Here is a 13,893-nt window from a genome sequence, read left to right as displayed (position 1 = left end):
TGCAGATTTTGAGCAGAGAACAGAGACTTGTTGGATGCCTCTGTTTGATGTCTGTCTAATGATCCATGTTTAAAATGAGGTCAAAGGTCATGGAAAATGTTGTTTACTGTGTCCTAAAATGGACTGAAGAGCAGATTAACCCTCGGGGCATTAACACAATACCAAGCAAATATAACAATATTTATATATTACAGTTTTGGACATAAAGAGCAATAATTGTGCAGTATTAACCTATATTTTCTATTTATATAACTATTCTTACTTTTGTTCGCAAGACATAAGTGCTCCAAGGTATTTTTTATAAAAAATGGTTACACTGATTTTAGACAAGTTCAAAATCATAACTATTTACATACTGACAATTAATCAATAAAAGTTGCTTATTTATTTTTGTATTATGACTATAAACATTAATTTAGAAAGATTATCCTGGCAAAACTTAAATTTTCTCCTGTGAATTTTATTTTTGCCTGTTTCACAGATAAATAAAGAAACCTAAAAAGGTTATTCTGGCAAACCTTCTTTTCACCTGTTCTTCAGTAATATACACAGGAGAGAAAGGCATTCAGACGAGACTTAGAAAATGGATCAGTGGAAAGAAATCTCACTTGCCCCTCATGTCTTCCGTATTACTGTCATTTGGCGATGCATTATATTCAATGGCCTTTCTGCCTTATAACACTGGGATCCTTATTGACCTGCTATCTCCCCTCCCTCCAGCAGAGTGTGCTGTGCATGCAAAATTACCATTTGAATGTGACCACATGTCTAATCCACTCCTCGTGGATTCAGAAACGGTGACAATGCCTTGTTAACACCGGGAATTTCCCAAGGTGTGCCATGCCAAGGAAACATAAAGGTAAGACCATGACAGACAATCATAGATTCCTTGTTCCCTGTGGGAAAAATATTTCCTGCTACTGAATAACTATTGTTGATAGCAGCAGTGGAATTTAAAAGGTGTGTCCTTAAGTCTGATTAGTGCCATTATGTGCACACAACATATCACCACGTTCATAAGTGAAAATCAACAGACATGTCTTTTACCAACTTACTGTAATGCTGGGTTACTGAGCAAAGGGTAAGAGTTAGGTAACAGCTGGGGTTATTGTTTTAATTAGGTCTAGTGAGGTGCACGTTAAATGTAGATTCAGACTCAGGGTTAGAAGTTAACTTCAAGGCGTTAAGGAGTGGTGATTGACAACATATTGGCCCTCACAAAGGCAGCAGAACAAGGATGAGTGTATTCATGTGTCTGGAGACCTTGAGCTTTCTCCCCTGATACCAGAGACAAACTGAGGGGTGTCTGGTTTCACTGAAACACAGGTTTTGGTGGAAACTCAACTGTATTGACTGATGACAGCTGTGGTTTCATTTTGCGTAATGCCAAGTGCAGTGGAAGTTTTGGATACATCTCCACTGAACTGATGGCATGTTGATTTTACTCCAACTGAAAGAAACTACAAGTCTGTTCTAAGTTTTCATGATGTTTTTTAAATGACATATTTGGTCATGCATTTGTAAGAAAGTCAGACCAGAAGTTATGTTTTCAAGAAAATGTATTCTCTTCATCCTCACTCGTACACATTTCAAATTACTTTTATAACTAATGTATCATTTAAAGCTACAATTTACCACAGGGATACAGTCACAACCGTTTTACATCATCATTTAGCTTGAAGTGTACAGAGCGTACATGTTTACTCTTACAAATGAAACATTTCATTGATAAGTGATATTTGCCAGCTTGCTCAATTCTGCTCAGTCTTTTTCCACTATATCCCTACTCGACCAGCAGCATTGCTCATGTTGGCTGATGTTAGCTAATGTTAGCTGATGTTAGCTAACTCAACTGCTAACTGACATCCCCGACTCAGTTTGCTGACTTCAGATATTGGTGATACTATATTTTGCTGGTCCGTTATTTCCAAATAACTTCCTAGGGAATAACAGTGTAAGCTGGTACTAATTATAAAGGACAACACGTTTGATAGTGTGACTTAAAGAGTCATGTAGTCGGTGCACAAAAGATTGATATGATCAAATGTTAAATCTGTCTACAGGTAAGCGTACAATTCAACAAATACGGAAAGTAAAGTTATAAGTCATAAATTATTATTAGTTTTTTGTTATTTTCTTTAGTGCCAAATGACAAAGTGCTGTGTTGGAATCTCTCCATTATGAAATTATTCATAAATGACATACACATAAAAGAATCTTCTTTTTTGTCATTTACCATTATCTTGTTACCTAACTGTCACTTTTTAGCCACAGCCACCAACTAAACCAAAATAAAACACAATGCAAGTGAAGAAGGAGCACCTACTATTTACAACACGATTGTATTTCCTGTAAACACTCAGGTCACACCCAGACAGCCCTGACAGGTCGTAGCAATCAGAGACAGGTTTGTCATCTGCATATGCATTAAACGTAGGGTTCTCAGCTAATAGCTATAATTACTCAGAGGCATGTGACTGACATTTCCACCATTCATCTGGTGCGACAACAAAACAATGACTTCTTATTGGCATGTTAAGTGTCAACAACCTGTTGACGTAAAGATCCTGTGGAATTAATATCCAGATTCCTTCCTGCACATGTGGTGTTGGGATTAATGGTTTCATACAAAAGCCAGCAGGACTTCCTAGAGGAAGAAAAATAAAGAAGGGGGGTAAACACCACAGCTATGCAGAGACTGTCAGTTTGATAAAGTTAAGCTAGTTAACAGTCCTACGTAGCTACTAAAGGTTACAGAGTCCGTCAGGGGAAATTAAATTCCTTGCGTCCTTGAACGTAGCTAAATGTCACAAGGGAGAAAATTTGAAACATGAAGCTATAAAGTTATTTATAGCAAAGGATACACAGTACAAAGATGGGGATTGATAATATGTAATCAACTTGTTTAATTACTCCGTTGCATTAAAGGATTGTAAGTGAGATAAGAGAAGAAAGTGAAGGAATGAAGAAGGAGGAGACAAAAAGAGATGAATGCAGTGATGTCAGTCTGTCCCACTGCTATTCAGTAGAAATGCAGCAGAACAGAGCCAAGCCTGCATACCACTGCTGCTGCTGACGACTGCTCTGATCCCACACACAAAGTCACACGTCACACACACACACACGCATCATCCGTCCAGACTCACAGAGGAGCTGAAACTCAGAGCAGTGCTGAGAGATGCGACCGCCTGGCAGCCACTGAGTGAGTCCACTTTCCCTCCTCTGTACTCTGTCTTTCTTTCTCCGACTGTCTTTGTTGTGATTTCCATTCTACGGCCCGTCTGAGTTCATTTGTCTTTCACACTTTCCTCTGTTGCTGTGAAACGGCCAGTGTTTTCTCACACTGAAAGACTTTTGAAACTTTTCTCTCAGTATGCCGTGCACATACCTTTCTCTCCTCTCCTCTCCTCTTCCTGCCTTTCTTTCTTTCTTTCTTTCTTTTCTTTCTTTTCTCTGCATGTGAGCGGAGGCAGAAGCAAATCCCGGACCTTTTTGCACATTAGGCACAGAGCCAGACCGGGATGGCTTTATATTTGAATAACAGAGCTGAGCGCATGTATGTTGATCCTCTATGTTCTCATTTTGTGACTTGTGTATTTCTCTGTGGGATGTTATTGTCTGTGAATAGTTTGGCATGTTTCTGTAGTTATTGTTTCTTCTGTTGTGCTGCTTTGCCCTTGTTTAGATGTATAGTTAGTTATAGAAGCTGGGATTCTTTTACAGAGAAATTGAGCAATTTGCCACTGAGTGGGCTGCTTGGCAGTAAACCTTCAAGTCAGTCCCAGTTTATTTGTACTGCTGTTAATCACAGAGTCTTAAAGGGCTTTGCAACTCGTACATTGTGAAAGAATGGATAAACACACCCCATAGACAAAGAACATAACATGGATCACTCTGAAAAACTATTGAAAGAGACATGAAAAGTGCTGTACAGAGTTGATGAATGAATGGATGCTGGTTCTAAGAATAAAACAGTTAGGCTGTCTATATACATTCTTAGAAATAAGTGAATTGAAACTGCAGAAAGCTGAGAGTTTGCCTAAAGTTTAACTACTTAAAGCTGACATGTTTTTAATACCAAAGTATAATTCATTGTAAGTATTCTTATAATATGTATTTAAAGCTCCCTCTCTGTTCTTTACCTCCTTTTAAAGTAATAGTTGTTTTGTCTTTTTACTTCCCCCCCCCCCCCTAAGTTTATTACAGGATTTAAAATCCATGTTGTTTTTAATATGTAACATCATTTTGAATTCAGTCCTGCATCAGCTGTTCGAGGCAGAACATCATTGTTTTACTGCTCAGTTTAGGCTAGTGTGAAGCTAGTTAGTATTCTGTGTTTCAACATCTGCCACACCTGAAACACCTGAAACTGAAAGGGCGAAACTTCCCTTTTGTCAGCCTCTAATGATTGACCGTAATAGTAGACCGCCCTCAGGTGCAGATTGGTGAACTCTTATCACAGACACAAATCCTATTGGCTCTCGCTCACAAAACTCGCCTCTTCAAATCTTTCAAAAGTGTGTACAGGTTGGGGGCTGCTTTCATGTTGATACACAGTTTGAGGTGAAGCTTGTTCGCTGGGATTTTACTCTCGAGGACTTCGTGAATGAGTTATAACTAACTGGAAAGGCCTTTGCTGTTTATCCGTGACACGTGGGTTGATAAGGTGATAAAAACAGGTGTGTGTGTGTGTGTATATATATATATATATATATATATGTTTGTGTTGTGTGTATGTATGTATGTATGTATGTGTGTGTGTGTATATGTATATATATATATATATATATATGTGTGTGTATATATGTATGTCTAAATCGTTCAATTACATTTGCTTATTTCATTATCTATTTTATTCTATTCACTATTATCACATTACTTTTTCACTTTCAATAAAGCCTATTGAATTGAAATTTAATTAAGAGAGAAAAAAAAGAGAGAGCGAGATACTTTAGCTGTCTCTCTATCTGTGTCTGTTACCCCCAGTGTGTGTGTGTGTGTGTTGACATACTGAACCTGCCCCCTATTTGCCTTTTTAGTGTTTGAAAGCACAGCAGCATTCTCGGCTGCCTACTGTATGCAGAGTAAACACTGCATGCACACACACACACACACCAACACACTGCATTTGGTGTTGTGGCTTATTTGCCTCGGGACTATTGTGTTGTGCCAGCCAGAACAGGATTGAATGGAGGAGAACTAAACAATACAGTAGATATAATCTCTCTCTCTCTCTCTCTCTCTCTCTCTCTCTCTCTCTCTCTCTCTCTTCACAGCTCAGTCGATCAGGACACACTGTGCCTTCGCCTCCAGAGAGGCCGACACACACTCCTACAGCACAGAGGAAGAGCACTTGACAAAGAACACTTTGCAGCAGTTACACCGCACCTGATCCCACATCCTTCAAAGAAAAGGGAACCTGACTCTGGAACAGGAAAAAGGAGCGATCATACCCCACCGCTGAAACACGACCCAGTGGACAGAGAGACAAGAGGGGCTGACTGCCGTCTCTGACACCCGGAGAGAAGAAGCAGGATGCTGGCTAAAATCCTTGAGGACATGTGGGTGGAGCCCGAGGTGCTGGAGGCCCTCAGTGAGGAGCAGAAGAGGATCCTCTTCTTGAAGATGCGAGAGGAGCAGGTGCGGCGCTGGACAGAGCGGGAGGAGAGGGAGGAGAGGGAAGGAGATAACAAAAGGCCAAAGAAAGGTAAGAGTCCAACACTGGCTTTAATCTACTGGTGGGAAGTACCGGCACATAGATAACACAATACACTGCAGTGTGAGTGTGATTTACAGTAAAGCAAAGGAGGAAAACACCGACTGAAGTAGCAGGGAGGAGCAAGGTTTCTGGTAAATGTGGCCTGTGTTTTGACTAACAGTAACATAACTCTGACATGAGGTTAAACCTGCTAGCTTCTCTTACATGGTCTCATTTCTTTACAGGGAAACACCATTGGTGTGTCCCAACTAATTTGACAATGATTTATTGGCACTAGTCGACATTATCAATTATCTGTACCTTTTTAATGAGAGATTCTTCCACATTTTATCTTAAAAGCTATTGTTGGGAAATATGCTTCTTTGCTTTCTTGCTGAGATTTAGATTAGAAGAGTAATACCCAATATATATAATGGTGAGGTGTATTATTATTATTATTATTATTATTATTATTATTATTATTATTATTATTATTATTATTCTTTTTTCCTTTTCACTTTCTTCCCTCGTCCTAACCCCTCCCCCCACTTCCCCTACTATTGTAAAGCGGCTTTGAGGTCTTGAAAAGCACTATATAAATGAAATGTATTATTATTATTATTATTATTACAGCACACAACATTTCTAATGATCCTCCTGTTGGTGTTTAACTATGCTACCCGGTTGCTGTTTCTTTATTGGTATGAGCATTTATCCTCTGACTTGATCAATTATCCGTCAACTGCATCCTACCAACTTATATTTAGGTAATCAGTTATTTTATTTTTCTTTCTTTCCTTTTTTCTTTCCTCTGTTTCTTTGATTATTATTTATATATTATTTTTATTTAATTTGTTTATGCTCTGTAATTCCTGCATTACTAAAGTATATAATTTCTTAAAATGCAAAAAAAAGATGATTAATACCGTTATATAAGGTTTCAACCTGCAACGGGTTAGCTTAGCTTTAGCATAAAGGCTGTAAACAACTAGCATAGCTCTGTTTAAAGTTAATAAAGTCCACCTACCAGCGCCTTTAAAGTTCACTAATATACATATTTATTGTTGTTTATTTATTCAGTACAAAAATAAAGTGTAAAAACGATAAGTTGCAGTTTCACAGGGGTTATTTGCCGGACCTATTTTTTGGGTGGGCGCAGTGACTTCCTGGAGTCTCTCTGACAAAGCCAGTCTTGTGGCTGTTTCCAGTCTTTATGCTAAGCTAAGCTAACCATCTGCTTGCTGTAACTTAATATGTATTGTACAGATATGGGAATGATATTGATCTATGCATATTGCTCAACTATTTATTTGATCTTTACTTTTTTGCCCTGTCTCAGGGCTGTAGCTACATGTTTAGATAAAAGATCTATTATTTTTGTTCCACCCCATTAGATTTTTATCCTGCAGTGTGGAGACTACGAAACAGCATTAAGGGAGGTATATCATTTTACAGATAAATAAATACAATGTGACTGGGGGATTTGGATTTATGACCTCAGTATAAAACGTCTGTTTGAAGAATAGTTTCTCTGTAACTACAATTAAATGCTATTACTACTATTACTTTCACTTAATTCCATATGGTCTATCACTGGAAACTTTTTTTGGGAACACACACACACACACCTTTTATTACAGGCAGACTATATTTTAGATTTAGTGAAATTGTACATTCAAGAACTTTCACAGCTAATAATGAGCAGGAATCTTGTCAGCTCTGAGTGCACTTGATACACAAGCTGTGTAGTAACACTTTCTCATGTTACCAATCTGATTAATGTGTTTAAATTACACACAAAGTAACACAGTCTTTTCACTGCTCTGTCAGTAGCCCATGCTCAATCACCCTTCCTCCACTGAAGGTGTTTCACTGAGACTATCACCTCCACTGGCCCTGCTGCACAATGAGTGTGTGCGTGTGTGTAATACTGTGTGAATATGTGTGTGTGACAGCCTCTATCAGCGCCAGTCGAAAGCTGAGTAAGATTGAGTAAGCCTTGTGGTTTGGGGCGTCGTCACACTTTAAGTCGCTTATTAAGTTACCGTCTTTGTTTACCCAATCTGTGCCATGTCACCTGAGAGGCAGCCGAGTGTGTGTTTGTTGCGTGTCTGTGTTACACAACATGCAATCCAGTTAGGCGTCTTTCATTCTTTGTTCACTGCGCTGTTGTCGGGAATAACAATCATTACATATAGTACATGCAGGCTTATAAATGTCACATAAATACACAATTAAACCTTTGCTTGCTGCATTTCTGGCTAATTTGTGGGTGTGGTGTGAACATAAAGGTGTGTTGCAAAGACAGAACACGACTTGCTGTATGTCAGAGATGGTCTTTGGTGAACGAGACGTCTACACAATCTACCCTTATGTGCTGGGTGACGGAACATAAAGTCATTCCCTAAAATGTGAAGAGAAACAGAGCTGTCTTTGTGAGCTGGTTTCTTTAAGAAATCTGGATGGTGGGTTCACTGTTAAGAGCTGATTGTCTCTATGGACTCTGACCAGTGTTGGAGCCTCTTGGAGGAAGTATTCAGATCCTTTGCTTTAGGAAAAGTCCCAATACCACACTGTAGAAATACTCCACTACAAACTGAAGTCCTGTATTCAAAACTTACTTAGTTATTACTTATTCTTACTTAAGGAAAAGTAGTTTAGGCAAAATGTACTTTAAGTATGAAAGTAAAAGTATTGCTTGTGCAGCAAAGTGTTCCCTGTCAGGGTTTTATTCTAAGGATGTTTTTGGATTCATATTACTGCTGCATTAATGTGGATGTTACATGTTACTGCTGTAGATGGTTGTGCTCATGTTAATCCTTTATAGACTGTTGGGGAGTTGAATCTACACAATGCATCATATTCTATAAGATCATCACGTCAGCAGCTTCGTCTCTGTCCTGTGAGAACACGCGTCTCTATAAAGTCAACTTTTCACCAGCTCAGGAAAACGTGTTCAGCTTTGTGACGATGCGTTTTCCAGCTGATCCGAGAAACTTTTTAAAGAGTTTATTTATCTTAAGGAGGAGGAGAATGTTCTCAACACATGAAGGAACTCTTCATCCTTCAGTTTATCAGAAAACATTCAACATCTGGAGATGCATGGTCTTCACTGGAAAATAGTATGAAAAATGACAATCTGAAAAGTAACTAAAGCTGGCAGACGAATTTAGTGAGAAGATTAAAATGTTCAAGCCTCACCCCCAGTCGATGATGTCACGGCAGGTGTTTCACCTTTATCATGTGTCATGGAAAACACCTGTTCTCGACATCATTGGGGAGTGGGGGTTATTTCTGCATGATGTGTCCTGATGAGGTCACAAAAACAAAATAACCCTGTGAGTGTTAACGTATAGGAATAAATGTTTGGAATGTATTTCTGTATATTATGAGGTGAAAATTGGCTCACAAAGTAGATACTGAGACATTATTATATGTATTGTATTGTATATGCATTATAAATACTAAGGGAGAGTGAAAGAGTCTCAATTGAGCCGACGTAGTTTGTAACAAAACTAAAGATGTTTTCCATTTCAAGCTTCAGAGGGAGTTTCTGTTAAATTGCCCCAGGTCAGTTTCATGTTGCTCTGCCGGCTCAACAGGAATGAGGCCACTGTTAACCTTTTTCCTTTCCTTTGGTAATGATCACACATTATTTAAACACCATTTTTCAATATTCTACTATGAATGATGTTTTGCAGCGAGAGCCAGTGAATTCCCTCTAATGGAGAGACACAGGGAAAGATAAAAGAGTTAAACGGGGAGATAAAGTCCATTGCTGTTGTGTGAGGTTTCCCAAGCTCTACACTTATAGGACAGCACCACCTTCTGGATAAAAGACAGAATAACAGTTTATGAGACCGCTGCTTTTATAAGAATCTTGCTGAGAGACGGTGAGCTTATCCATTTTGTTTTTTCCTCCAGCTGACAAACACGTGAGGTGGCTGCTGGGTCGGGATGGAGATGTGAGCGTCAGCGTGATTGGAGAGGTGGACGAGTTCAGGTCCTCCAAACTCCTCCAGAGCCTCATGAACAACAGGTGAAAACCCACAGAGAAATTCACATGGTATCATTGATCGACTCATTGATTATTGTAGAAGCAACACAGAGCCACGTTGTTTTGCAGCAGGAGGAGAACAAAGTGCAGCAGATTTCTTTTGTATTAATGTAAAACATAAATAACTAGTACTTGTTTCACAAAAAGTGTAGAACATGTAGAATATTAAGTTAATCACCTCCACCATGTCCACCTGCCACATGTTGATAATGACATGAGTTTCAGAGAAAACCTCATTCATCTGGTTTCATTTATAAGATTCATTTTCCCAAAATATTTTGTTTTTGTTTTGGTTGTCGTTCATTTATACATGTGGATGCATCCAGGTATGTATACATGCACATATAAATATGTGTTTATACATGTGTGTATGAATGTGAAGTAATTGTTTTTCTTCAAAAGATTTGATGGAAGCAACAACGTCTGCAAATCCCCCCAACTATACAATGTATTAGTTTTTCTTTATTTGAGTTTTAAACCGACAGCTTAGTTGTGTAGCTCATCCACATGTCTGTACACCGACACGTAAGAACATGCACCTTAATAAAGCCTTCAGTCTCAACAAATGACATAACTCTGATTGACTTTGATAAGATCAGCAGTGCTCAAGAGTTTCAGTCAGCTCGCCGTCTCCTCGTCCTAACGTGATTATAGTAGTAATTTGCCATATGACTAACTGGAGGATTGATTCAAAGGTTAGGAAGTCTTCCTGCGGGACTAAAAATGGACGTCTTTGTCTTCCAGGGTCCACGCTGATAATATGACGAGCGTAAAGACGCCGGACTTGCTGCCAGGAAGAGAAGCCCAGCAGCTCGTCTTTAAAGAAGAAATCCAGCTATCCCTCGCAGAGGTTAGCGTGAGTGTTGTGTGTGTGTTTTAAAGTCGGCGAAGTTAAGATGAGCCGTGCGTCAGATCCTCACCACCAAATGTTGTCCCTGTTATGTTCAGGATCACCCAGCTTCACCACACGACCAGTGGTCTGAGGAGGACTGCTGCAGCGCCGATGACGACCTGAAGGACCCCGCCGAGGATAGTGACGGTGAATCAGGCGGCGACTGGACTCCTCTCTACAGGCCCCATTTTAGTAGCCATGGCAACCGGCCGCCACTCAAAGCCCAGCTGTCACACATAGAGAGGGCCAGCACGCAGGACAGAGGTAACAAGACGAGACAGAATGTGTCATTTACTCATTCTAACTAGCTATAAATAAAGGTGCTGCCACGTTGTAAACACAGTGGAACTCTCTTATAGTGATCACGTTCGATCAAACTGATCATATTAAATGATCTTCTTTATTCCTCATGCAGATTACCATCTAATTGAGATTTGTATATTTATTACATGAATATAAAGTAATGAAGCAGACAGTTTATCGTTTTACTTCATTTGATTGACTTTTTTCAAGATACAGTACAGCTGTTTTAAACGCTTTGAAAATGATGGTGCAAATAAAATGACTGCTGTGTATTATGTGTATTGGAATATCTGAAAAAGGCATCGTCACAAAGCTTAAAAAGGGGGTCTGTTTTTCTTCACTAGTGAAAACATAATATTAACACCGAACAGCAAAGAAACATAGAGCACAGATGATTCGTGTTGGGAGAGAAGAGCCGTTGACTGACAGGCGAGACACTACAGGAAAAATATAGTATTTTAGTTAATTTTGAGAGTTTGGCCTATTTTGCTTTCATAACATATCTTCTTCCAGACTAGTGGAAAGAATACATCCAGACTACACATTTTAGGTGTTTATCTTACGACCATGGTCTATTTGTGTCGGTAAATGTCTCCTAAATTCACTAAAGGTTAGCAGCAGATCATGCCTCATTTGCATATTCAAACAGAACATTTCTAATACAGAAAATAGTACCGAGCTGGGGAAGTTTCATGGTGATATTTATTAGTTCACTTTTTTACCCTATTCACCTGTAGGTTCTTGCAAAATGTAGGAATTTTACAATACATATCGTTAAAATACGTTTTCTCTAAATGAGTTGTTTTTCATACTCTGAGCCAGAAATCTCCATTTGAGTAGCACTTACATCACCAAACCTTTCATTCCTTTCTCTTCTCTGAAGGTTTTTACAGAGGGGTCTGTAAAAATATTACTTTAATGGTGAATGACAGTATTTTCTCATTTATGGATTGATACAAAGAGATATCCAAACAGTCTTTTGTAAAAACCTTTGACTCTAATATGTCAACAAAATGACACTAGACAGTTGAACCTGGCTTTCTAATGTTCAGATTTATTTTCTGGAAATGTATGCAAATAAGCAGATATTTAATAAGATAATGCCTCATTTGCATAATTAAACATAATGTAAGTAATCAACACAGATTATTAGACTTTCAGAAAGAACCCTGATCCTGAATACAATTTGTAGACGTAATATTACTCCGATCTTTAAACTGAAGTTGCTCCTCTCATCCTTTCTCAGAGATTGTGTGTCGTGAAGAGAAAAAGTCAGACTTTGGAGGCCGTGTGGCGCAGCTCAGGAAGGCGTTCACAGACGATCTTCACAGCACACCCGCCCACACCAAACCTCCTATACCTGCCAAACCTGCTCACCTGCAGAAAATAAGCACACCCTTGGTCCATTAAGACTGAAGGTGTGTCCAGCCTGTTACGAGACGACACTGTGTGACCCCACAGAGGCAGAGCCTGCTGTACTGAGTGTAACAAGCTCTGTGCAGAAAATAATGGACCCTGATGATCCAGGCTGAAGCCACATACACGGGCAGAAAAGGAGCCTTAGTTGAATGTAGCGGTGAACTGAGGTACACTTCGTTAGGCCTCGATTCACGGACCGACCTGCAGACAGAAACGTCTGGAGGGGTGGATCGAGAGAAAGACTTGAAAAGCTTTTCAACCGAAGCCAACCTGAATGAGAAAACAGAGCCACTTTGATGTTGCCGAGTTCAAATACTCACATAGTTTGTGAGATTGACAGGCAGACGCAGAGAGAGACGTCCAGAGACACACAGACTATTGACTACAGGTGGAAAATCACTGTGGTGCACTTGGTGAATGAGTGCTAATGAAGTTTATTATTCAGAAGTCGTAAGCAGAGGTTATTGGGAGCGGAAACATGTATTTGATATAAAATCATAATCGGGTCATTCTGTGCTGTTCAAAAGCTTTAAACTGTTTTAAATGTGGTTCATGTAACTTGTCGCTTTACCGTTTTTATATCATTGAATTTCACATCTTCATCCAATATATCCATCTCTGGTGCAGCGGTTTTTGGGATACAATAAAAGGACTGAATTCTTGGTAAATAATGAACAGACTATGTAGTGCCTTTATCTTGAGGGAAGTTGTACATGCACTGATGACTGGCTCATCAGGTAACCAGCTCTATCACCTGACTGATCTCATATTTTCCTCCTGACACTTGGACCCACACCGCCCCCCCTTTAACAGTCTCCTTTCTACACAAGGAGTGTCTTTTTTATGTGAATGAGTATGATATACTGTACCACAACTAACACTATGATCCACCAGGATTGTGTGGAATCAGTGCCGTATTCGGACAGTGACAGTTTCGATGATGTTTTGACTACCCCAGCACGTTGGATTTATTAAGGAACAGTAAGGTTAAGTAGCTACATCCTTTACATTCACTTTTTATTACCTCCGCCAAGGAGGTTATATTTAGTTTGTCAGCAGGATTATGGAAAAACTGTGGTCCATTTTCATGAAACATGGTGACTCGTGTAGCATGGGCCAAAGAAGAACCCATTTAATGTTAGAATGGATCCGAATCCCGGGGCGGAGACACACAATATTTTTCACTTGTGGAAACAGCCTTGGTGGAGGTCTGCTCTCTCCGGGTGCCCTTATAGTAATATATTCTATTGATACTTTGGTCCAGACTGAAATATCTCAACTCGTATTGGATGGATTGCCATGACACATGAATACTGCAGACTTTGGGGATCCCTTGACTTTTCCTCTAGCGCCAACATCTGGCCCAATATTATTGTTTATGGCTAACTAACTAATGACATTCCCATCGGCCTCAGTTGTACTTTTTGTTTAGTGCTACTTAGCTAATATTAGCATTCAACATGCTGAATTAAGATGAAGAACATAGTAAGAATTATACCTGCTTCACATCAATATGTTAGTATT

At 39.3% G+C, this 13,893-nt stretch overlaps 1 protein-coding gene across 3 annotated transcripts; it reads left to right on the top strand.

Annotated features, from left to right (window-relative positions):
* Positions 1 to 724: 724 nt before the first annotated feature.
* Positions 725 to 13,044, top strand: LOC115014865 (SH2 domain-containing protein 4A). Of its 3 annotated transcripts, XM_029441970.1 has the most exons (7): positions 725 to 859; positions 2,929 to 3,202; positions 5,277 to 5,707; positions 9,623 to 9,737; positions 10,500 to 10,611; positions 10,704 to 10,911; positions 12,197 to 13,044. In XM_029441970.1, exons 3-7 carry the CDS (start codon positions 5,536 to 5,538, stop codon positions 12,358 to 12,360), a joined length of 771 nt encoding a protein of 256 aa, XP_029297830.1. In that variant the 5' UTR covers positions 725 to 859; positions 2,929 to 3,202; positions 5,277 to 5,535; the 3' UTR covers positions 12,361 to 13,044. The 3 variants fall into 3 exon arrangements, with proteins under 3 accessions (XP_029297830.1, XP_029297831.1, XP_029297828.1); XM_029441971.1 differs by lacking the exon at positions 2,929 to 3,202 and having other exon boundaries at positions 10,500 to 10,605; XM_029441968.1 differs by lacking the exon at positions 2,929 to 3,202.
* Positions 13,045 to 13,893: the final 849 nt, after the last annotated feature.

The sequence above is a fragment of the Cottoperca gobio genome, chromosome 10, assembly GCF_900634415.1.
Source record: "Cottoperca gobio chromosome 10, fCotGob3.1, whole genome shotgun sequence".
NCBI lineage: Eukaryota > Metazoa > Chordata > Actinopteri > Perciformes > Bovichtidae > Cottoperca > Cottoperca gobio.
This window is presented reverse-complemented; position numbering and strand designations above follow the sequence as displayed.

What these genes read in the sequence shown, in the direction of transcription:
- LOC115014865 (XM_029441968.1), top strand. Translation starts at nt 5,536, where the DNA reads ATGCTGGCTAAAATCCTTGAGGACATGTGGGTGGAGCCCGAGGTGCTG. An exon ending in TAACAAAAGGCCAAAGAAAG is followed by an intron (nt 5,708 to 9,622) that starts GTAAGAGTCCAA and finishes TTTTTCCTCCAG; the next exon opens with CTGACAAACACGTGAGGTGG. An exon ending in TATCCCTCGCAGAGGTTAGC is followed by an intron (nt 10,612 to 10,703) that starts GTGAGTGTTGTG and finishes TGTTATGTTCAG; the next exon opens with GATCACCCAGCTTCACCACA.